This window comes from Hippocampus bargibanti, linkage group LG06 (assembly GCF_051943395.1).
Source record: "Hippocampus bargibanti isolate YZ-2025 linkage group LG06, ASM5194339v1, whole genome shotgun sequence".
NCBI classification, from domain to species: domain Eukaryota; kingdom Metazoa; phylum Chordata; class Actinopteri; order Syngnathiformes; family Syngnathidae; genus Hippocampus; species Hippocampus bargibanti.
Genome location: NC_142739.1, coordinates 24313004 through 24337521, shown reverse-complemented (window position 1 = coordinate 24337521; position 24518 = coordinate 24313004). Strand labels below are relative to the sequence as shown.

Genomic DNA, 24518 nt, shown 5'->3' with positions numbered 1-24518 from the left:
AATCTAAATTGAAACAATCTAACCAAATGCAAGCAAGCGTTGTGTAGCATATACTACACGTTGTTCTCACATTGTCCATTTTTTAAATACCCGTTGAAAATGAAACAAGCTCGTTCAATCATGACTCAACATTGCTCTTCACCACCATGTTTGACATTCGAGTGTCTCCGAATCAACCAATCAGAAAACAGAAAAAATAATGACGTACCCAAACCCCTCCCGTTGGCTGCTGATTGAAACTGAAATTTAATTGGCTGAGACTGGTGTTTATAATAAAAAACAAAAAAAATACCCACAATGATTTTACATACACGACGGTTCTCTTTTTAATTATTACAAACAAAAAAGGCGCTACATACCCAGCTAACGTGTGCACTGAGCTTCTTATTTTAAACGTTTTTGACGATTTAAAAATTGTAACGTCCGGCGCTTGTTATCGTGTAATTTGAGGGTTGGGCTAGTCAAATGAGCATGACGTCCACGGGAAAGGGCGGAGCTTACAACAAACAGTCCGTTTGAGTTGGGAGAGAATGGGCGTGAGTTTTGGCCAACAGCAACTCCTGTAGATGTTGCTATTTTTTTATTTTTTTTGTTTATTAAAAGACTGACCCACTTTACCCACGAAGGTGCGCGTCCTTTATTAATAATAATAGTAAACAATAATAATAATACATCATAATAATACATTTAATTTATAAGTGCCTTTCAAAACTGTCAAGGTCACTTTACAGTCACAGGATAGGTTTTCCTGTGGGTGAGCAGTGGCAGCCACACGCGCCAGTGTTCACTCAACCTGAAAGTAAATAGAAAGCTAGCTAGCGAGCTAGTAGATAACAAATAGATAGCCAACAGATAGCTCACTAGATAGCTAGCATGCTAGATAGCTATATATCTATATAGCTAGCTAGATATATGGCTATATAGCTAGCTAGATAGATAGATAGCTAATACACTGAATGTCACTAAAATACACAGATAAAAAGCTAGCTATCAAGCTAGTAGATAGCTCATCGATAGCCAACAGATAGCTCGCTAGATAGCTAGCCACCTAGAAAGCTATATAGCTAGCTAGCTAGTTAGTGAGCTAATACACTGAATGTCACTAAAATACACAGATAGAAAGCTAGCGAGCCAACTAGTAGATAGCTAATAGATAGCCAACAGATAGCTCACTAGATAGCTAGGCACCGAGATAGCTATATAGCTAGCTAGATAAATAGTTTATTACGCTGAGGGACATTATAAATATTGGACGTCATACACTCCAGCAGAGATTCGCCAATGTGATTAAAGTGCATGGTAGCATTTTACACCAGCGCACACGAAAACACATCCAGATAATGTTGATTTTGCCGCCCGCCCGCTGATGTTTCCTCGTGAGATGTCATTACGCGATACGCGAGGAAGCCGACAGGAAACCACTTAAGCACTACTTCCTGCCTGTTGCCCTAGCAACCGGCCTCCTTCTGCTGCGGTCCAGCCACTCATTCATTTTGACTCGGCGAGACAAAGAGGCAGGTGTGCTCGGTTGGGGGGGCCTCGATGGGCATGAACCCTCCGGGCTCCCAGTGCAGCAGCTGGAATGTAGAGGCACCGCCATCATCAACATCTGGCAGCAATTAACGTGTTGGTGGGAGGTGAGGGGGGGGGGGGTAAATGGTCCCAGTGTCCACACACCTGAATGTTATTCATACACAGTCACCAAGGTAATGTTTACAGAAGTGAAGTGTTTAAATAATCATAACAGAGTAGTAGATTTGTTAACAAATATCATGGCTTAGTACTATTTATATTTTTAGAATTATAAAGCATGGCTGTGTGCTACAAAAACACTGATTTGACTTCAGCCGACAACCATCTTCTGATGCGATTAATCGAACGTGGTACTTTGTCAATTTCTGGCATACATGAGCTTTGGGAGTTCCACTGTTTGAGAATTATACAATGCAATACAATACATGCTAATTTATATATTTATATAGCGCTTTCACAACAGCTGCAGCTGTAACAAAGCGTTTCACATAATAGTCAACACAAAGCAAAATAATAAACAACAGAAACATATGACTGAACGACCATTTTTCTAAAAGAAAATCTTTTGACAAATACTATCTTATATGGGAAAAAAACTACAACTAATACCGAAACAAATACAATTAAACTAATAACATGTTTTTAATAAAATGAAAATAAATCAACATTTACAAACCTGTTCTAAAAACTAAATTAAAAAGTGACTAAATCGACAACAAAACTAAATTAAAAGTATCGTGAGAATAAAAAATCCCGACTATTTTAACCGTGCTTCACACAAGCAAGGTTAATATTCACTCAAATTTTCATTCGGGATCCAAAGCAAAATAAAAAAAATACAAATACCGTATTTTCTGTTCTATAAGGCGCACCTAAAAGTTTTTTTTTTTCAAAAGCTGACCATGCGCCTCATAATCCGGTGCGCCTTATGTATGGAAACATTTTAAAATACAGTGATACCTCAGTTTACGAATGCTTTAGCTCACGAACTTTTCGCTTCACGAACATTAAATTTGCGAGAATACAATCTTGGCAGGCGGACTAGTTTTCGGCGGATGAACACCAAATCACATGGTTGAACAGCGCCTTGGTTGCTGGCAGACGAGTTTTCGTCACCTCCTTTCTTTCAGTGCAGACGTGGTTTGTTATCAAGTGGAGTACTTTTGCTATTATGGGACACGAAAAAGACCCCACCACAGGCTGGTGTTGAGCGGAAGAGGACACAAAACTAAATCACGGTCGAGCAGAAGGAGCTCACCGAGAAACACAAACGAGGTGTGCGTTTGTGTGACTTAGCATCCCAGTAACGGTATGCTAAGTCGACCATTGCTACATGTGGCTAAGGGTGTTTCTGTGTTGTCCAACCAACGGTCTCAGGCAATAGAAGGGGTTGAAAAACGTCTGTTGATTTGGATTAACAAAAAGCAGCTAGCAGGGGACAGTGTGAATGAGGCTATTATCGCCAAACTACATGAACGACCATCACAAAGGTAAATAAAATGACTTAATTATACAGTACAGTTCATTTATTTAATTACAATACAATAGCAAATTTATTATACATAAAATAATGTATATTTTGTGTAGTTTTAAAGCTTATTTAGTAGAAATTTGTTTTATGTGGACCTGGAAATGGATTATTCTCATTTTTAACTGTATCCTATGGGAAATTAATGTTTGGAAGACACACTTTTCGACTTACACACACTTTCTGGAAACCAATTGAGTTCATAAGCTGAGGTAACACTGTATGTCATTCGTTGAAGGTGCGCCTTAAATTCCGGAAAATACGGTACAGTAAAATGAAAAAAAAGAAAAATCAAAAGCGACAGATTGTGCCTAAAAAAACAAACCCCGTTCATGGCATGTCCACATTTTGCTTTTCTGCCTTGAATAAAAGCGAGAACCTGAATACAGCACTGTCACTGTCAACCGCATTCCAGGCAAGGTGAACACACACACACACACACACACACACACACACACACACACACACACACACACACACACACACACACACACACACACACACACACACACACACACACACACACACACACACACACACACACACACACACACAAAGGTCTAAGCCGCTCCCCTTTCAGGCTGTTGCATCTCTGGCTTACATTCTTTGTCTTTTCACTTGTCAGGACAAGCAGACTTTGACAACGTCAGCAGTCGGAGCTTTGATTGCGGGGACGCTGCAACTTTTACAAGTCAATCTATGAGCAGCCAGTGAGAGAGAGAGACACACTTTACACTCACACACTTGACCGCTGAGGGGTGTGTCGATGCATGTTGAGTTCCTCAAGGAAGTACAAGTCGTCAGTATCGCAAGACGGAGTGCCGAGAAAACAGGGCCGCTGTTTTCGCAAACATGAAGTGTTAAAGTCACGCCGCTTTCCTTGTTGTCGTCACCCTCCACCGGATCAACCGCGACAGGTAAGGCCGCCACTCGTCAGCGTTCCGCCCGGTTAAAACTTACCACTTTGAAGAACTAAAAACCAAATGGACTACAGTGATACCTTGGCTTACGAACTTAATTGGTTCCCAGAAAGTGTGTAAGGTGAAAAGTGTGTATCCCAAAAATTAATTTCCCATAGAAAACCATTAAAATGACAATAATCCGTTCCCAAGTCCCCATAAAACGTAATTTTCTACTTTCTAATTTCCTAAGCCTTAAAACTACACAAAATATACCTTATTTTATGTACAATAAATTTGCTACGGTATTATAATTAAAGAAATAAACTGTACTATATAATAAAGTCATTGTATTTACCTTTGTGATGGTCATTGATGGCTTGATGGAATGGAGTGGCCGATTTCATCTGCATTAAACACTTGATGAGGAACGTAACCTTCTTTCACCATCTTGAGGAATGATCCCTTGTAGGTGCTTTCTCTGTGATAATTCTATCTAGTTCCTCATCAATTGTGTTCTGTTTAGCTGAGTTGATAGCTTTTTGCAGCAAGTGTACAGATGGCTTGTGCGGGTTATTTGTGGAGCCAGATTGATGGGATATTCTAACCTTGCAGTCTAAACTCAGCCTTTGAACTATCAAAGTTGAAACTCTCACTGTCGTCTGCCGGTCTCTTTAATGTTAAAACCACCCCCCCCCCCACACTGCTGCGTTCTTGACCAATCACGTGGCTTTAACCGAAGACTGGGGGCGGGGAATAGAGGACAAAAACAGTCGGCTGCCATTTTGTTGTTGGAAGAACGGGCTCATTCGCGAATGACACATCACTCATTGAGGAAGCTCTGTGTAGTTTGTATGCCAAGGTAAAGTTCGTATGCCAAGGTAAAATTTTCATAAATGTAACGTTCGTAAACCTAAAGGTTCATAAGCCAAGGGGTTCGTAAGACGAAGTATCACTGTATTTTCCACAACCCCTCCGATCCCCTTCACACACATGCGGTTGCTCGCGGCGAGACTGTGCGCTTCCTCATCCACGTTGATCTTATTGGATACGAGATGCCGAGAGACGATGGCGGCGTCGTCCCAACTGTCAGCTGTCAGTTTCGCTTCCCGTCCAAGGGGTGTGGCCTGAGGGGGCCGTGGCGGGCTTGAGCAACGACCACTTGAGCAACGGCGCAATCTCCGCTGGGCAATTTCGACATAGCTTCAAGTCAGGTCGCTTTGAGGAAGCGGTCGTGATTGGTCAAGAGCGCAGCAGTGAGGGGGGGGGGGGGTTAACATTAAAGAGACAGGCAGACGACAGAGAGAGTGATAAAATAGATAGAAAACAGTGAAATTTGGACTCATTTCAACGTTGATAGTTCAAAAGCAGAATGTAGACTGCAAGGTTAAAATACCGCATCAATCAGGCTCCACAAATAACCCGTACAAGCCATCTGTACACTTGATGCAAAAAGCTATCAACCCAGCTAAACAGAACACAATTGATGAGGAACTAGATACAATTATCACAGAGAAAGCACCTACAAGGGATCATTCCTCAAGATGGGGAAAGAAGAAGGCTACGTTCCTCATCAAGTGTTTCATGCTGAGGAAACCGGCCACCCCATTCCATCAAGCCATCAACGACCATCACAAAGTTTATTTCTTTAATTATAATACCATAGCACATTTATTATACATAAAACAATGTATATTTTGTGTAGTTTTAAGGCTTATAAAATTAGAAAGTAGAAATGTATGTTTTATGGGGACTTGGGAACGGATTATTCTCATTTTATTGGTTTCCGATGGTAAATTATTTTTTGGGATACACACTTTTCGCCTTACACACTGTCTGTGAACCAATTAAGTCTCTAAACCAAGGTATCACTACTTGCATGCTCTTCATGAAAATACTGTTCTGGATTAATAAAAACAAACTAAATAAATAAATAGCTTTGCACAATTACGCACAGTTTGAACATTTAATTTAGTAATTCTCCCCTGGTGGTGTCAAACTGAAGGGCCATGAGCTAAATTTGGTCTTCCATATCATTTTATGTCTTTCACCCCCTACCCCCAATAAAAAAATAGCGATAGATAATGAGAGCCACATGCAAAGTGTCAATTGTTATATAGTGGCGTGTCGGACAGCAAAACGATTAATCTGCTACATTGACTGGCTCAAATATATAGTAAATAAATAAATAAGTAGATAAATAATTAGCGAGCTATCTAGCTAGCTATCTATCTATCAGTCTATCAATCTAGATAGCTAGCTAACTAGCTATCGAGATTGATAGGTAGCTAAATAACTAACTAGCTAGCTATTAGTTTTCATTAGTGTGTCTCTAGTGGTTATCACTATCTATCTATCTATCTATCTATCTATCTATCTATCTATCTATCTATTTATTTAGCTATATAGAGATCTATTCATCTAGATAGCTACATATCTAGATATCCTGATTGATGGGATATTTTAACCTTAGCTAGATATCTAGCTATCTATAGTAATAGATAGCTAAATACATAACTAGCTAGCTATTAAATTTCATTAGTGTGTCTAGTCATAATAATAATAATAATAATAATAATAATAATAATAATAATAATAATAATAATCCATTTTATTACTACTGGGATTACACATACAAAAAAAACACACCAATCACAACAAAAGAGGACTTCTTTCTTTGCACTTGTAAACATCATGTAGATGTTTTGTGGTCCATGTAGATAAATAAACAAACAAACAAATAAATAAATAAATAGCTACCGAGTTACCTTGATTTTTTTAAGTGTAATCCCAGCAATAACCACTCGAGACACTAGTGAAAACTAATAGCTAGCTATTTATTTATTTACATATCTATCAATCTATCAATTTATCAATCTAGATAAATAAATAAATAAATAAATACATAAATAAATAAAAGATCTGGAAGCCTTTTTACTTGCTGTAGGTTTAAAAATTAGGATTGAAGAGGAATTGACTTTCAATCATTTTTATACCGTACTTTCTGTTTTCAATATTCTTTTTTTTTAGTCAAAAATACTAAAATAAGTGTCCTTGAGAGCTTTGAAAGGCGCTTAAAATGTAATGTATTATTATTAATATTCTAATGTGAAATTCAGTAGTGTATCTCTAGTGGTCATTACTGGGATTACACATAAAAATAACACCAATAACACCAAAATAGGACTTTTTAATTGAGTAATTTTTTTGTGGTCCAGATTGAAGAGCTTTTTTTGTATTATTCTAATGATTTTTTTAAAGGGGGTTTCTTCTTTCAAAAAAGACCTCAGGGGGTCATTTGAGGAGTCAAGAGTTCATTCGTTGGTGAAGGTGAGATTTGTCATGTTTTGATGTTTTTTTTAATCAAGAAGAATTTATTTAAGATTATAATTGGAGGACATTTTCAAATTGTTCTTCTGCGAGGGAATTTCTTGTGGATATTTTTTTCTAAATGTGTGGATTCCAGATACGTGCTTGAAATATCTACTGTGTATATTGTAGTGCTGATGACATGTGAAGCAAACAGGCGTGGGCTTGCCTCAGCTATGTCACTCGCCTCCACAACTTGCCAGCACAGGCAATAATTTGCACACAACAGCTTCATACATTTGAAATGGTTCGACTAAGTTGTGAACTTGGGAGTCCAGCAGAAAACCCGTACTTGTGGTTGTGGATTTGGACCTGTCAATCAAAATAGGGAGTGGTCTAGTTGGATAATAGAAATTGCTGTTGTTGTTGTTTTTTTTTGCAATATAGGCTAAAAAAAACAAGCATTGAGTCCCAATGACCTCTCCTGGGTGTTTATGTGTGTTGGATGCAAAGTATGCTAAACAATCGCGGTGAAGGGTAAAAAAGCCTCATGAGGTATACGTTGGTGCCGTTTTTCCCATTAGGTTTCACTAGTCGGTATGACAAAACAAGCAAACAAACATTTCCTGTGGGAACTATGTTGGATGGAGTTGAGGATCTTTGCCCAAAAACATTGCTTTGGCGCTATATAGTGTCCTTGAGAGTTTTGAAAAGTGCTTAGAAATTAAATGTATTATTATTATTATTACCGTACAATAGCTATCTGGCTGGCTAGCTATATAGCTGGCTAGCTATTAGCTATCTATTGGCTCGCTAGCTAGCTTTCTGTCTATTTGTCTTACTAATCTATTTGAGTTACTTCCGGGTTGAGTGAACGCTGGCGTGTGGCTGTCGCTGCTCACCCACAGAAAAACTTATCCTGTGACTGTAAAGTGACCTTGAGAGTTTTGAAAGGCGCTTAGAAATAAAATGTATTATTATTATTATTATTATTATTATTATTATTATTATTATTATTTTGGTGCCAAGGAATTATTTCAAGGTGAGGTTAGGAGCTTCATTTAAGCAAAAGTAGTGCTTCTTGTGGCATCTTGGTGTAAAGGAACTATAGTGAATTGAGTTGAGGAGCTTCTATTAGGCAAAGGGAGTATTTTTCGTGTTGTGTTGGTGGCAAGGAAGTATTTTGAAGTGAGTGGAGGAGCTCCATTTTGGATACTTAACTCATTCGCTGCCATTCCCGAATTTATTCGGGAATTGAAAAGTGTGATGTGGAGCGCTGTTCACGAATTTGTTCGGGTTTTGGGTTTTTTTCTTGCGCAGGTGCTGATAAAGCGCTGGTCAGACCTCTGCCAATGTTTTTTTTCCCCTTTGCATTTTGTCTATGTTCCTGCTTTGTTACAGCTTCGGCTATTGTTAAAGCGCTATATAAGTCAATATGTATTGTATTTTGTACAGCCGCCCCCATTTCAAGATCAGATAACTCCAGATCCATATAATTTAGGAATTTTTTTTTTTTTCCTGATAAAGAAGAGAGTCTTAAGGTTTCTTACACTGAAGTGTATGTTTTTGTAGTCCTAAAACTCAATATTCTGTGGGCCCTGCAATTTGAGTGAAAATGACAAAAACCCTGGCAGTGGAGTGGACACATTTTTATGCACATGGTCTGGCAGTGAATGACTTAAAATTGATTTACACAACTTGCTTGAAGCGAGACAATTCTGATGTTTGGTGGGAAAGGAAAGGTGTCCTGTTAGCTATAGATGCTAACACTGCTAACACGCAGCTTTACGTCTTTGTTTTAAGATATGCTAAATCCAGAATGGTGATCACGGTCCTAGAAACTACACAAGATTTTATCCGTAGACCGATACAGAGATAGGCGCAGTGTACGCATGTTGTTTGTTCCACACTTCCTGCGTCGTTGTTGTCGTGTTTCACTTGGCAAGCAGCAGTGAGAATGTCGCCTTTCCTCATGCCAGCATGACTATTGGGATGATTATGTTTGTCATATACTATTAAAACCTGACCGATTACATGGGGCGTCTCCAGTGACGAACTTCTACAAGGTCAAGTTAAAATATAAAATAAAATAAAAAAAGAAACAACAATAATTTGAGAAACCTCATCAAAATATGTTTTTTAATCCTTTTTTTTATTTTCTAATTTTTTTCCGTTTTTTTTTTCCTTTGCTCACATTTTCCCCCCTCACAAAAAAATCCAACATTTGTATAGTTTTAATAATTTTTTTTAATATTTTGAAATATGGTATTTTGGCTATGGCACAGGTATTTATTTTTGAGTTGGTTACGTTATTAATTAATAATAATAATAATAATAATAATAATAATAAATACATATCATTTATAAGCGCTTTTCGACACTCTTAAGGTCGCTTTACAGTCAGGGGATAAGTTTTTCTGTGGGTGAGTAATGGCAGCCACACACGGCAGCGTTCACTCAACCCGGAATAACTCGAAAAGATAGAAAGCTAGCTAGCTAGCTAATAGAATGCTAGATAGCTAATAGATAGCTAGCTAACTAGATATCTAATATGTTTCCTGACTCAAATATAGCTAGCTAGCTAGATTGCGAATAGTTAGGTCTCTAGCAGGCTAGATAGCTAAAAGCTAGCTAGGTAGATAGAGAGCTAATATGTTTCCTGACATGACTTGAAGATTGCATCGGTAATTTAACTTTATCAATTGACCTTAATTTATTAACTCATTCATTAACCCGTTCACTGTTATTCCCGAATTTATTTGGGAATTGAAAATATGATAAAGCGTGTAAAGTACCGATAAAGCACTGGTCAGACCTCTGGCAATGTTTTTAAAGTGAGTGGAGGGGGCAGCATTTGCCTTTTGTACAGCCGCCCCCATTTCAAGCTCAGATAACTGCAGACCCAGATAACTTAGGAATTAACATTTTTTTTTCCTGATGAAAGAAGAGAGTCTAAGCTTTTTAACGCTGTATTGAATGTTTATATAGTCCTAAAATTCAACATTCTGTGGGTCTTGCAATTTGAGTGAAAATGACAAAAACCCTGGCACTTGAGTGGACACATTTTTGCACATCGTCTTCCAATGAATTGGTTAATTAATTAACCGAGCAGTCATCACAGTTGAGATTCACTGAACGAAATAAATACAATACAATACAGTACATATTGATTTACATATAGCACTTTAACAACAGCTGAAGCTGGAACAAAGCGCTTAACATGAATCATCATGTCATTCCCAGACAACCATGGACCACTTCAGCTCGAGGGACACGGCCTTAAAGGTCCAGAAAAAGATCCTGAGCAGCATGGCCACCAAGACCTCCGTCCAGATGTTCATCGACGACACCACCAGCGAGATCTTGGATGAGCTCTACCGCGTCTCCAAAGAATATTCGGGCAACAAGACCGAGGCCCATAAAGTGGTCAAGGACCTCATCAAGATTGCCGTGAAGATCGGCCTCCTGTTTCGCAACAACCGCTTTAGCACCGAGGAGCTCATCTTAGCCCAGGACTTCAAAAAGAAGCTGCACCAGGGCGCCATGACTGCCATTAGCTTCTACGAGGTACACACTTGCTATCTTATCCGAAAACGAAATTCTAAATCTCAAAGCGGATAATCGACGGAGAAAAGTAACGATCATGTACGGCGTTCCGACAGGTGGACTTCACCTTCGACAAGACGGTAATGTCGGAGCTCCTGACAGGATGCAGGGACCTCCTCCTGCGACTGGTCAACAGCCACCTGACGCCAAAGTCCCACGGGCGCATCAACCACGTGTTCAACCATTACGCCGACCCCCAGTTGCTCACTCGACTATACCAGCCCGACGGGCCCTTCCGAGACAACCTGGAGCACATCTGCAAGGGACTGAACAAGCTACTGGAGGACGGGACAATTTGATGGCGCCCCCAATGCCCACCCTGAGCACCCTTGGGACCACACTGACACTCCATACTTGACACTGTCCTGCTGCTGAGAGAGAAAATATTAAGGAGGGAGGCCAAGCCAAGCGCTGTACTTGGGAACAAAACTGCAGAGATATTTTTTTCTTTTGTTGTGAGGCGCTGTCATGACAAGTCAAATAAGAAGTGCTTCACAGTATTTGAAAATGATTCATGGAGACGCCGATGTTTACAGTAATCCCTCGTTTTTTTGCGGTTAACTCATTCACTGCCAGACTTTTTACCGTAACACCGGTCAATGGCAAATTAAATGAGAAAGAACTATGTGTCCATAATCAATATATTGACACTGATTAAAAAAAATCCCTCGTACAAAAGATTTTTTTATATACAGTAAAGTCTCGTTATATCGATATTCAAGGGAGTCGGAAAAAATATCGATATAACTGGGACTATCGATATATCCGACCCTGTTTGCATGTAATTTTCTCCGTGCGTGCATAGAAATAGTATCGATATAACCGGGACTATCGATATATCCGATATCGATATAACGAGACTTTACTGTATTAAATTTGATCACTAAAAACTTGCCAGTTTTTTTTTTTTAACTCATTCACTGCCAGACGTGCAAAAATGTGTCCACTCCAGTGCCAGGGTTTTTGTCATTGTCACTTGAATTCCACAGAATATTGAGTTTTAGGACAACATAAACGTTCAATACTGCGTGAGAAAGCGTAGACTCTCTTCTTTCATAAAAAAACAAACAAACCAAATAAAAAAAAAAAACAGTTAATTCCTAAATTATATGGGTCTGGAGTTATATGATCTTGAAATGAGGGTGGCTGTCCAAAATACAACGCAATACATAAATATTGGTTTATATAGCGCTTTAACATGCTAATACTGGTTAGCACAGTTAGGGATTTATGGCGTCCTGTCCGTAGGATACCAAACACGTGAACAATAGATACTGACCAGCTAGCTATTAGCTATATAGTGATATAGCTGGCTGGCTGGCCGTCTAGCGAGCTTGTTATTAGATATCTGTTGGCTTATTATCTATTTGAGTTACTTCCGGGTTGAGTGAACGCTGGCGTGTGTGGCTGCCGCTGCTCAACTGCAGAAAAACTTATCCTGTGACTGTAAAGCGACCTTGAGTTTTTGAAAGGTGCTTATAAATGAAATGGATTATTATTATTATTATTATTTAACAACAGCTGAAGCTGGAACAAAGCGCTAACATGGAAAAAGGGGTAAATGCTGCCCCTTATGGAAAAGAAAAAAAAACATTTCGGTAAGGGCACTCTACGTCATCTTTTCAATTCCCGAATACATTTGTGAATGGCAGTGAATGAGTTAATGGGGACCACGACCACCTTCCATAATAATAACTCACGTGACAAGATTGAGGGGGGTGCACAGCCAATCGCAATGGCTTTAAACTATGAGCTGTCATGCTATCATCCTGTCATCATGAATTATAATTAAATAAGCCACAAATTCAGTGGCGTTTCTTCGCCATTGCGCCTTAAATCGCAGATTTCTTCCAAAGACAATATGAATCGCATTGAATCGTGACGTCAGCACTGGGAACAATCAAGCGACAGCCATGTACAAAACCTCGGAGTTATTCTGCATTTTTTTTTATTCTAAACGATTTTTTTTCTTTGAAAAAGAAACATCTACGATGCACTGAAATTGCAATAAGTGAACCACGAAAGAACGAGATTACTGTCATGGAAAGAGGAAGAGGCAGTCTGCTGACACAATGCTGCCCCCTGGTGGCCATGACGATGTGGAAGCGTCCAAAAAAAAAAAAAATCACAAAAAAATAAAACAGCCAATATGAAATATAAAAATGATGACGATCAGAATAAAAAGGCTTGACTGTGGTGTGGGCTCTGCATTTAATTAGCTGTTTATTCATCCATATTCAACACTGCTTATCCCGTGCAATAATCCACGCAGGGTTGCATATTAATGAATCAAATCAGTACTGTACTTTTTTTAAATTAATTAATTATTGATGTAAGTAAAATTGTTAAAAAAGTTAAAACACAATTAATCACATTAAATCATCACAAAATCGTTATCATATTTATTAAATCGCTCAATAGTGTGCATTAGATGATAAAATGCATAAGTAAAATAGATGTATCTTTTTAAAAAAATTGCACGCAGTCATTTATGAACAAAAAATAATCATTTTCCCCCAAATGTTTCTCTATTTTTTTTTTAATACATAAAAGAGTGACCTTGAGAGTTTTGAAAGGTGTTTATGAATGAATTGTATTATTATTATTATTATTATTATATATTATAGATTGGATTTGCCTTTATTAGTCTCGCAGTGGAGAAATTTACATTTCACAGCAGCAAAGTTATGAAAGGAATTAAAGTACCATTATATTATAATTATTATATTATTATATTATTATTATATTATTATTCATTAATCAAGATGTATGGTATTGTATTTAAGAAATTGTACTGATAATTAAACTAAATAGATTAAATCAGGCATAAATAAATATATTTTAATGAATCAAATCAAATGCATGACCACATTTGTTACACCAATAAAAAAAAATCATGTTAAAAATGTTTAATAAACTCGACAAAACTTCTTAGCACGATGATGCTAATTAGCATGACATCCTAACCTCCAGTGTCTAGTAAGAATGAAGCTAAATTCCGTGCATAAGTTAATAAACCTGGGAACAATATTGCCTGTTGTTGCAAGTTGGGCTTGTGAGGCTGCTTCACACACACACACGCACACACACACACACACAAACACACACATATACACACACACACACACACGCCTCCTGACCGCCTACATGTGACTTGCCTCCATGTGACATGTCACACGCAGTCCATATATAGCACCACGATCGGGATAAAATAAGTGTTCAAAATGTATTTCAAAGCATACCGAGCTCAGTGTCAGTCACACCACGTTAGCGTAGTCGCTTCACAACTCAAACATGTCGTCCTCTCGCTCCCTCAGCTTCATTGTCAGCTTGGTGGTGATGGGCGGCACCGCCGCCGCCCGTTGACCCCTGCTCGGAGGTGAGCGCAGACGTTCGGTCAACCTGCTGGAGCAAATCGTTTCCAGGTCAGCTATCCTGAGAGAGGGAAGACAAAGAGAGGAAATAGCAGTGTCTGAAATAACGTCTGCCCGGACACCCGGGGCGTGCAACTGTTACGTCGGGCGTACAACTTACAAAACGTCACCACGCGGGTGGCCGACAACTTCTTCAAGGAAAAAATAAAATAAAAAAATCGAAAGATCAAACATTTGCTTTATTCAATAAAGCAAACATTTGAACGAAGATTTCGAAATCTTCGGTTTGGAAATTTTGGTTCGTTTTACATACTCGGCACGGCAGCCAATCAGAAGCCTGCTTCGTGCTTCGGGACTTTCCCGAGCGTTATGAGGTCGTGCATTTGCATATCATTTTCCAAAGTAGATGTACAGAACCTCAGCCCCAGAAGAAAGATTCAAAAGAAGCTTACAACATTTATAACGCTACAAAACGTAAACTTACATTATCCTGAGACTGTAAAGTGTCCTTGAGAGTTTGGAAAGGCGATTAGAAAGTAATGTATCATTATTCTTATTAAAAGCATCGTGGAAAGAGGAGTTCACATGGCTTGTAGCAGACGACGCAACGCAAACATTGCGTTGTGCAACATGATGAACAGTGTTTGGACAAACGACAACTGGAGCAAAATCATCAGCAAGGGATATTTACGATAAATTAAGCAAGGGAGCATTTGTGGTAGGTACATCCTTCATTAAAAAAAATTCTTAATACTTTGCAACAAATGTTTTTTTTTTTTGCGATTAGTCGTCTTATTGTGTTTTAAGTTGTGAAAAATGGGGCAAGCAACTTTATGGCAAGCAACTTTTCAGAGTTGTCTGCACTGGTGTCTGCTAACTTTTTGTCATGAGTTTCAGACACTGGAAATAGATTGATCAAATATTGGCCTTTGAGTTCACATCCGTATCATGGTTATATTGAATAGGTTATTTTGGGCTCTTACCGCCTGTAGAAAGGCAGCTAGACCAACCGACTGACAAATACAGTAAAGTCTCGTTATATCGATATTCAAGGGAGTCCGAAAAAATATCGATATAACCGGGACTATCAATATATCCGACCCTGTTTGCATGTAATTTTCTCCGTGCGTGCATAGAAATAGTATCGATATAACCGGAACTATCGATATATCCGATATCGATATAACGAGACTTTACTGTACTCCAAATATATGCTGCAGACTGACAAATACAGTGAGTTCGATTCATACTGTTGTTGGACAAAGTGATACTACGGATTAGCGAGTACCGATACCAAATATCGATATCGGGCCGATACCAATGTAATTTTTCAAAGCAGAGATTACTAATGGAGGCTGTCCACCATTGTTATTTAGGGCAAAAAAAAAATGTGATATTCCAACCCGGCAAGAATTGAGGTTAGCTAGACCATAATGGTTGACACATCGGTATCAGAAAGAGAGATAGATCTTAGTTCAGAATCGTAGGTTGTGTGATTTAAAATTTGGGCATCCTCGGTTCAATATAAAAAAAAGAAGAATGCAATGATTTTTAAAAAAATCATGGTTAGGCATGATTTGAAGACACTCCAAAGACAAATTATTTCAATGAATGTTATTGTACTGAGAAAATAATGGTGGTGGATCTCAAAAATGCATGCAGGAGGGTGCAGCAATGTGTATTTGACAAATTGTATTAAATAAAAGTCAGAAGGAACAAAATCACAAACAACAAAGTCATCAGAAAAGAAAGGTCCAAAGTAGCAAACAAAACCTTTAGTAAAACATGACAAGATGAAACACACCTGACAGGGTGAAACAAACAATGATCCGACACTGAATGGTCACGCCGGGAGTCCTTTTAACTGTCACTGATTAAAATGACCAACACTCGAGCAGCTGCAGGCGGGGCCCTACAGTGCCAACGATTGGTCGCAAACCGAAACGTGTCAGAAAATGCAGGTTGAAGAAATTAACTCATTCACTGCCATTCCCAAATTTATTCGGTGAGCAAGGGCAGCCACACGCGCCAGCATTCACTCAACCCGAAAGTAACTCAAATAGATTGAAAACTAGCTATCTCGCTAATAGATATAGATGCCAATAGATAGCTTGCTACATATTATGACTCTCTCCAAGGAATGTGTCAAGTTCATGACAATTTGCTTAAAGCACTGAAGTTTTGAACAATCCTGCTTTTGTAGAGTCTTCAATTTGAGAAGGAATACTTGTGTCGGTATCGGTTGGGGAAAAAGATGTATGGATAAAAAGACAAAGAGACAGACAGAGATACTGTACCTTTTCTCAGCATCCTGCCATCTCCTAGCAGCCGCCCGCTTGGACTCGCTGATAACGCCGTCCAATCGGCTGAAGAAATCTGCAGCTGTTAATTCTTTGGAAGGGCTCGCCGTCGGGACCTTACCAGTCCGGAAAACTCGGCTGTTCGATGGTGCATCTTTATTATCATCATCCTCCTCTTCATTGTCAGCGTCAGTAGCAACCGTGTGAGACTCTGAGTGCGACGGCACAGGGATGGATAAGGATCTTTTCAGGTAGATGGAGTCGTTGGTGTACAGACGGTTGACTCGTTTGATTTGCTGACAGACGTCATAGGAATGTACAAAAAAATTATATCATTGGATTTATTTTGATGGTAAATTGCACGAGTCAACACGTTATTCTTTTTTTAACATCATATCATGTTGAAAAAAAATCAAGTTGATTATTTTATGGGTTATTTTTTTGTAAAAATCCACACAAATACATTGATGCCTCGGTTCACGAATGCGTTGGCTAACGAACGTTACATTTATGAAAATTTTACTTTGGCATACAAACTGTTTTTCGGGACAGACACGGAGCTGCCACAATGAGTGACGTGTCGTTCGCGAACGAGCCCGTTCTAACAAGAAAATGGCAGCCGACTGTTTTTGTCATCTATTCCTCACCACCAGTCTTCGGTTAAAGCCACGTGATTGGTCAAGAATGCAGCAGTGAGGGGGGGGGGTTAAACATTAAAGAGACAGGCAGATGACAGTGAGAGTTTCAACTTTGATAGTTCAACGGCAGAGTGTAGACTGCAAGGTTAAAATATCCCATCAATCAGGCTCCACAAACAACCCGCACAAGCCATCTGTACACTTGATGCAAAAAGCTATCAACCCAGATAAACAGAACACAATTGATGAGGAACTAGATACAATTATCGCAGAGAAAGCACCTACAAAGATCATTCCTCAAGATGGTGAAAGAAGAAGGCTACGTTCGTCATCAAGTGTTTAATGCTGATGAAACCGGTCACTCCATTGCATCAACGACCATCAGAAAGGTAAATCAAATGACTATTATACAGTACAGTTTATTTCTTTAATTATAATACCATAGCACATTTATTATACATAAAATAAGGTATATTTTGTGTAATTTTAAGGCTTAGAAACTAAGACAGTAAAAAAATATGTTTTATGGGGACCTGGGAACGGATTATTCTTATTTTAATGGTTTCCTATAGGAAATATTTTTTGGGGATACACACTTTTCGCCTTACACACTATGGGAACCAATTAAGTTTGTAAGCCAATGTGTCACTGTATTTAATTTTGCTTTCTTCTTGCCCCTTCTCAAACATATCTATCTTTGTTTTTAACATTGGTGCAAAGTAAAAGACAAATATTGATACGGATGAATTCAACATTGTAGACAGAAAGTGTTGGAGACTACGTACAGTGACTCCATATTTGAGGGCGAGTCCTTGGAGGGTTTCGCCGGGCTGGATGGGATGTTCGATGTGTCTTCGTCGGACCGGGGACAGATTGGATCGGACCAGGCTGCCGTAGGACCTGCTACTGCGGCCGCCGCGTAGCAAGCCGCTCCCACCGGCGTCCGGGGGCTCTTTGCCCGCGGACATGACGGCGAGGGGAAGGAAGAAAGGAATCACTAGGATCCGGTCAACTTTCCTAATTTCGTAGAATCGCGAACATGGCAATTGCGTAATGACCAACGAGATTATTTTTTTTGTTTTGGTTTTAACAAATCATTTGCTGAATCGGCGCTCCAAAGATAACGACCGACGTCAAATCCATAATGTCAATCCATGCAAAGTTAGAGTCCAAATTACAAAGAATAGTACATTCTAGAAGAATCATAGAAAAGATAAACACGGAGAAAGGTTCCAGTGGAAAAGGACAAAAGTTAAGCTTTCCGCCGTCTCCGGCTCGCTGCCATATGTTGCCATGGCTGCCTTGTGAGTGACAGCTCCCATGATGCATTGGGGGTGATGCGTTCAAAAACACTGGGCATTGAATCTGTCATCAACATTTTGTAATAATACAATAAAATACAACGATTAAATATATGAAAAAAACTGCGAATTACCGTTACACCGTGAAATAATTCTAACCATCATATTTACCCCTACTTTGAACGCTTCATAATTTGTCGGCTCGACCGTAAGTAAAAATGCTAGTGATGCTGCTACTAAGATGCGCTGCACATTAAGAAGCATCCATTTGAAAAGCAAATGTGGTGAAAATACGTACTTAACATAATATCCTGGGGAGGATCTATTTGTAGAATTTACGTTATTGTCAGTGGATACACATTGCATGATGCCTTCCCATTCCCCCGGCTTTGGAGGTTACTGATTCCCTGCGGCGACCCGAAAGTAAAAGATTACTGCGGTACAATGTCGTTGTAACCTTTTTAAACTCAAAACTCTAAATTGAATGCATAGCTGTATTTTTTTTTTCGATTCGTAAGCTATCCACTTAAGTTAAAATATTTTAAACCTGAAAAGCCAAATTTACCACGACTTCTAAAGGCGACAGTACACTCGCGAAGTTACTGTAATGTGTCACTAAACTACGGTTTCAACATCATATTGTAGTGCTATACAAACATGTCTTTTAAACGGGAAGGCAACGACAAGAGTCAGCTCAATATCCTAAAGGTGAGTCTGAATATTATAGCATGTGTTGTGATCAATGCAATTATATTACAGTCGCGAAGTAGGCTAACTGTTAGCAAACGCAACGCTCCAATTTAACTACAGCCAAACGGAAATAAACTCTGCAGTACCGTACTCCCAATTTGTTGTCCATCGAAACTTTTGTTGTTTGATTTGCTTGCAGAAACGTCGCGTTGCAGATCTTCTGTCAAACTTTATACCAGATGACGAAGCAACACTTTTGAGCAATGGAAGGTAAAATGTAAACAGTGGCCACGCCGTGGTTGTCTGTAGCCGTTCCAACTCATGTCATCGAACAATCACCAACATAAAGTCGTTTTTTTAGGTACACTTGTCTTGTATGCAACTACCGTCCTGTGTTTGACACCGTCGACATGCTGACAGTCCACAGGAAAGGGAAAAAGCATCTAGAAGGTGAGTCAAATGTACTGACTGACTGGTGACCCTCCATATCGTTACCCAAAATGCAATTAATAAGCCTGACAGTCAATGAAAAATTCCAAAATACAATACGTTAATGTAATGTTTTTGGAGTGCTATTTAAATCTAGATCATTTGTGGATATGTTTAGGGTTACAGGCATTCTATGGGAGGAAGTCCCAGCTGAAGCACGAAATAACAAAGAGGAAACAAGAAAACTTAATCGAAGCTGAAGACCAGGAGCAGGTGGATGACCCTTGCTTGAGCGATTCAATTTACAGTGATAACTCGGTTTACGAACCCTTTGGCTTACAAACTTTTTAGTTTACAAACGTTAAATTTATGAAAATTTTACCTTGGCATACAAACTTTTTTTCAGGATACACACGGCGCTGCCACAATGAGTGATATGTCGTTCGCGAACGAGCCCGTTCTTCTAACAACAAAATGGCAGCCGACTGTTTTTGTCCTCTATTCCCCGCCCCCAGTCTTCGGTTAAAGCCACGTGATTAGTCAAGAACGCAGCAGTGAGGAGGGTGGTTTAAACATTAAAGAGACAGGCAGACGACAGTGAGAGAGTTTCAACTTTGATAGTTCAAAGGCAGAGTGTAGACTGCAAAGTTAAAATAATCCCATCAATCAGGTTCCACAAACAACCCGCACAAGCCATCTGTACACTTGATGCAAAAAGCTATCAACCCAGCTAAACAGAACACAATTGATGAGGAACTACATAAAATTATCACAGAGAAAGCACCTACAAGGGATCATTCCCTAAGGTGGTGAAAGAAGGTTACGTTCCTCATCAAGTGTTTAATGCTGATGAAACCGGCCACTCCATTCCATCAAGCCATCAATGACCATCACAAAGGTAAATAAAATGACTTTATTATACAGTACAGTTTATTTCTTCAATTATAATGCTATAGAACATTGATTATACATAAAATAAGGTATATTTTGTAGTTTTGTAGTTTGTAGTTTTAAGGCTTAGAAAACTAGAAAGTATAAAATTGTGTTTTATGGGGACCTGGGAACGAATTATTCTCATTTTAATGGTTTCCTATGGAAAATACATTTTTGGGATACACACTTTTTGCCTTACACACTGTCTGGAAACCAATTGAGTTCGTAAGCCAAGCTATCACTGTACATACCGCTGTCCCTGCCTTTTTAACAGAAGTAGTTTTAAACTACTTGTATGTAAGGCAAAGACAGCTATATTTATCGAGCAAATTTCATCCATAGACATTCAAAACGACTTTTGTTGTATTTTTTTGAAGGGAGGATCCAATTCAACAGCTCCTTTATTGGCCCAAACGAGGAAGCTAACTCATCACGCTTTACTGAGGACGGCCCCATATAACAGTTGCCATCAAAGAACCAGGCATGCCGAAATTCACGTTTCATTCCATCTCACAAAAGCTCATAAGAGAAATAAACTTGTTTTTGTTTGAGGCAGAAAAACCGCGAAAGGCCAAGGAAACAGCCGAAGTCCACTTGATCACGTGGCGTCACCTTGTGTAGCTGCAGAGTCATCTGACGTTCTGAGCATATCAGGTGATATTGATTCTATTGATATTGATTTGGATTTGTTTTGTATTGGATTGCATTTGCCTTTATTCGTCCCGCAGTGGAAAAATGTATGTTTCACAGCAGCAAAGTTATGAAAGCAAGATGAAAGGAATGAAAGAAGTAGAAAAACAAAATATTGAGTACAATAATGAGAGATTTGAGTTCATCCGTAAAAGCAGTTCCGCTTTGTATTTTGCACCTCGATCAAACACACTTGAAGGTAAAACTGTGACCGGGCAGCAAATGATGATACGTGGGACTGTTGCGGCTTGGAATTGAAGCGGATTGGATATTGGATATTGGATATGCCTTTATTAGTCTCACAGTCTCACAGTGGGATAGGAGATGTGAGACAGTTCTTCGTCAATGGACCATTTAGTGTCGAGTCATTTGTTTCACCCTGTCAGGTTTGTTTCATGGTGTCATATTTGACTCATGGTTTTGTTTGCTACTTTGGACCTTTCTGTTCTGATGACTTTGTTGTTTAAGATGTTGTTCCTGATGACTTTATTTAATATGATGTGTCAAATACACACATCTCATCCCTCTTGTCTGCCTGCATTTTTTGGGGTCCACCATATTAGTTAGCTAGCTAGCTTTCCATCTATTCAAGTTACTTCCGGGTCGAGTGAACGCTGGCGTGAGTGGCTGCCGCTACTCACCCACAGAAAAACTTTTCCTGCGACTGTATAGTGACCTTAAGAGTTTTGAAAGGCGCTTGTAAATGAAATGTACTATTATTCTTATTATTATTATTTAGCTTGTAGCAGATGTGCACATTTCACTATGACATCCCTGATCCACTGGTGAAAAGAATGCTTTGATCGTCCATCTCCTCTTTCATCTAAGACTGCTTCATGCAACAAACAGGGTGCAGAAACTGCTTAAAATTGAATGACTGTGTGTCTTTTGTGTTGTCACATTATTTGTTATTTTGTTTATTTTTTTTGTTTTGACTTCAAGATGGCGCCGCGAGAGTGGCTGCCTTTATAGCAGCTCCTGTATTTTGTTTTTCTACTTCTTCCTTTCCTTTCATCACTTTGCTGTTTAGCAATGTCAATTTCTCCACTGCGAGGCTAATCAAGGCTCATCCAATCAGAAGAACTGCCAAATGTTCCAGAAATCGCAGTTTGTTAAACCCTCTGATTTTGTTTCTATCCAGACAGCGAGCGATCACAGTCATCAAACACCCCAGGAGGGCCTCCCCCGTTTGAGACCCCGCCATCTGAGCCCATGTCAGCGCAGAGGAGACGCGAGCTGGAGCAATATCTCAAACTGAAAAGGTACACTTTGTCCTGTTTTTTTTCACACACACGTGGACGCTAAATGCATCATCTCACCCGTAGTGACGGATGGCTGCAGGACACTAGCGGCCGCTGGGTGAAAGACGAGGACGTGGAATTTGATTCCGATGAGGATGAGCCTCCTTCGCTCGCAAGCGAGCTATCAGGAGACCCCTGTGAATAGCTATGAGGTTCCCTCACTTTACTTCCTGGATAGCTAAAATGACATATGACGCTTAAAGGACAACCGACAACATTTTTTTGTTTCTTAACTGACATCAGAAAAACGTTTTATAGAACAGGTGTCAAAGTAAAGGCCCGCGGGCCAAATCCGGCCTGCCACATCATTTTTTTCGGCCCGCGAAAGCAAATCAAACTTGTTAAATTCCATGATGATTGCTAAAATCTGAGCCAAAATGTCATATTTTTGGATGTCAACCACAATAAAAGTCATTATTCTTGAGTTCAGATTTGAAAACGAGTTATTCATTAATTTGCTGCGTGCTCTATATGTAATATTTGAAGGGATTTAAACATTCTAATGGGTTCCCCAAATTCACAACGGCCCTTGAGAAGAAACCATAACTACAATGTGGCCCGCGGCAAAAAATGACTTTGACACCCCTGTTTTATAGCATCTAAAATACTCAAAACACGCAGGCTGATATTTTTTGTCAAATGCAAAAACACCAATAAAAATGAGTTAGTGTCCCAAAACTACGTCAAAATGACCCCGGAAATGGCGAGTTTCAGAAGGTCCCGCCCCCTTGTTCGTGATGTCACGCCAGGACGTCTTGCCTTGCTCTAGAATCAAAACAATGGCTTCAGATTCGGAAAAGATGCTTTCTTGTTACTCATCCAGTTATGAATATCATTTAAATAGTTCTGAAGAGGAAAGCATACATGTTTGCAATCGATTAAAGAAGTACTTGCGTATCAATTCGAGCCGTCAGGACTCCAATGTAGCGTCCGGAAAAAAACAAGATGGCACCCAAGCCGGTTGTCTGCTGGGAATTTGTGTCAACTAGTATCAAATAGTAGTCTTGGTGCAACAAACAGTGATTCACATCACATTATTTATGTTTTTTCCTTCTAGTTTCGCCATCAACACAGATCAACACGAGGTTTTCAGACCAAACAAAGTACCCACAATGCATTGTGTGTCACTTTCTCGGTCAGGGGCGTGCGTTCCCGACGTGACGTCACGTCAGGCATCGTCATCAACTCGAAAACAAGACTTCCTGAATATTCAGTGCGAGTCTTAAAACGAAAAATCTAGCCATATGCGGTGGAATCTTTATAAAATATGCTCAATCGAAGTCATTTGAAGCGATTTTCCAAATTATGGACACAACTTGTCCGGAGGCGTCGGTTGTCCTTTAAATGTAAACCTGCAGTGGATGAGTGATGGGGTGCTAATTTGGGGCCTGATTCCGCCAGTTAGCATCGCGCTTAGTAAAGTAGCTTGCGGGGAAGCTAAGTCCAGAGGTGGGGGGGGGGGGGCTTGTAAACCTCACCTCTCAATGCCGCTAATGTGTCGAATGCATCTTGCATCCAGGAGGAGTCATTCAATACGTCCAGTTGTCAGAAGCAGCAGATCTTCAACTGTGATCTTCAACTGTGCCCAGCATGATCTCGAGTGATGCAACTCTACCATCTACAGGAATCCGTTAGTCATTACGAGTGGTTTACAAAACTCAAATTTCACAAACCTCCTTGTCCAGCGCCTTCCTGTTGGAAAAACAAACTTGTGGAATTGGCAGAGATGTTCAGTCGGACACTGGAACACACAAGGCATGAACACAGGAACACTGTCTTTTACTGCCGGTAGGGGTCGCAGCCATTCATGGCTGACGCCCAATGTCTTGAGCCCTCTGCCAAGCTATTTATTATAAGTACAGTAAAGTCTCGTTATATCGATAGTACTGCTTATTACGATACTACAGTAAAGTCTCGTTATATCGATATCGGATATATCGATAGTCCCGGTTATATCGATACTATTTCTATGCACGCACGGGGAAAA

General features: G+C 39.5%; 3 protein-coding genes across 4 annotated transcripts; 2 read left to right on the top strand and 1 right to left on the bottom strand.

Annotated features, from left to right (window-relative positions):
* The first annotated feature begins 3673 nt into the window (after window positions 1-3673).
* On the top strand, window positions 3674-13071 carry tnfaip8l2b (tumor necrosis factor, alpha-induced protein 8-like 2b). Its single transcript, XM_088999250.1, has 3 exons — window positions 3674-3978; window positions 10513-10836; window positions 10932-13071. The coding sequence occupies exons 1-3, from the start codon at window positions 3832-3834 to the stop codon at window positions 11172-11174; spliced, it is 714 nt and encodes a 237-aa protein (XP_088855376.1). The 5' UTR covers window positions 3674-3831; the 3' UTR covers window positions 11175-13071.
* Window positions 13072-13647: 576 nt separating this feature from the next.
* lysmd1 (LysM, putative peptidoglycan-binding, domain containing 1) lies at window positions 13648-18847 on the bottom strand. Its single transcript, XM_088997995.1, has 3 exons — window positions 17973-18847; window positions 16547-16845; window positions 13648-14310 (listed from the first exon to the last, which is right to left on the bottom strand). The coding sequence occupies exons 1-3, from the start codon at window positions 18153-18155 to the stop codon at window positions 14157-14159; spliced, it is 636 nt and encodes a 211-aa protein (XP_088854121.1). The 5' UTR covers window positions 18156-18847; the 3' UTR covers window positions 13648-14156.
* Window positions 18848-18896: 49 nt separating this feature from the next.
* scnm1 (sodium channel modifier 1) lies at window positions 18897-24454 on the top strand. Of its 2 annotated transcripts, XM_088997994.1 has the most exons (9): window positions 18918-19196; window positions 19378-19448; window positions 19540-19628; window positions 19786-19880; window positions 20918-21021; window positions 21097-21194; window positions 22372-22492; window positions 22556-22668; window positions 24051-24454. In XM_088997994.1, coding segments are annotated over exons 1-9 (744 nt in total). In that variant the 5' UTR covers window positions 18918-19145; the 3' UTR covers window positions 24053-24454. The 2 variants fall into 2 exon arrangements, with proteins under 2 accessions (XP_088854119.1, XP_088854120.1); XM_088997993.1 differs by lacking the exon at window positions 24051-24454 and having other exon boundaries at window positions 18897-19196; window positions 22556-22676.
* The last annotated feature ends 64 nt before the right edge of the window (window positions 24455-24518 follow it).

What these genes read in the sequence shown, in the direction of transcription:
- tnfaip8l2b (XM_088999250.1), top strand. Translation starts at nt 3,832, where the DNA reads ATGTTGAGTTCCTCAAGGAAGTACAAGTCGTCAGTATCGCAAGACGGA. An exon ending in CACCGGATCAACCGCGACAG is followed by an intron (nt 3,979 to 10,512) that starts GTAAGGCCGCCA and finishes TGTCATTCCCAG; the next exon opens with ACAACCATGGACCACTTCAG. An exon ending in CTGCCATTAGCTTCTACGAG is followed by an intron (nt 10,837 to 10,931) that starts GTACACACTTGC and finishes GCGTTCCGACAG; the next exon opens with GTGGACTTCACCTTCGACAA.
- lysmd1 (XM_088997995.1), bottom strand. Translation starts at nt 18,155, where the DNA reads ATGTCCGCGGGCAAAGAGCCCCCGGACGCCGGTGGGAGCGGCTTGCTA. An exon ending in CCCTCAAATATGGAGTCACT is followed by an intron (nt 16,846 to 17,972) that starts GTACGTAGTCTC and finishes GACGTCTGTCAG; the next exon opens with CAAATCAAACGAGTCAACCG. An exon ending in TGGCAGGATGCTGAGAAAAG is followed by an intron (nt 14,311 to 16,546) that starts GTACAGTATCTC and finishes TCCCTCTCTCAG; the next exon opens with GATAGCTGACCTGGAAACGA.
- scnm1 (XM_088997993.1), top strand. Translation starts at nt 19,146, where the DNA reads ATGTCTTTTAAACGGGAAGGCAACGACAAGAGTCAGCTCAATATCCTA. An exon ending in GTCAGCTCAATATCCTAAAG is followed by an intron (nt 19,197 to 19,377) that starts GTGAGTCTGAAT and finishes ATTTGCTTGCAG; the next exon opens with AAACGTCGCGTTGCAGATCT. An exon ending in ACACTTTTGAGCAATGGAAG is followed by an intron (nt 19,449 to 19,539) that starts GTAAAATGTAAA and finishes TCGTTTTTTTAG; the next exon opens with GTACACTTGTCTTGTATGCA.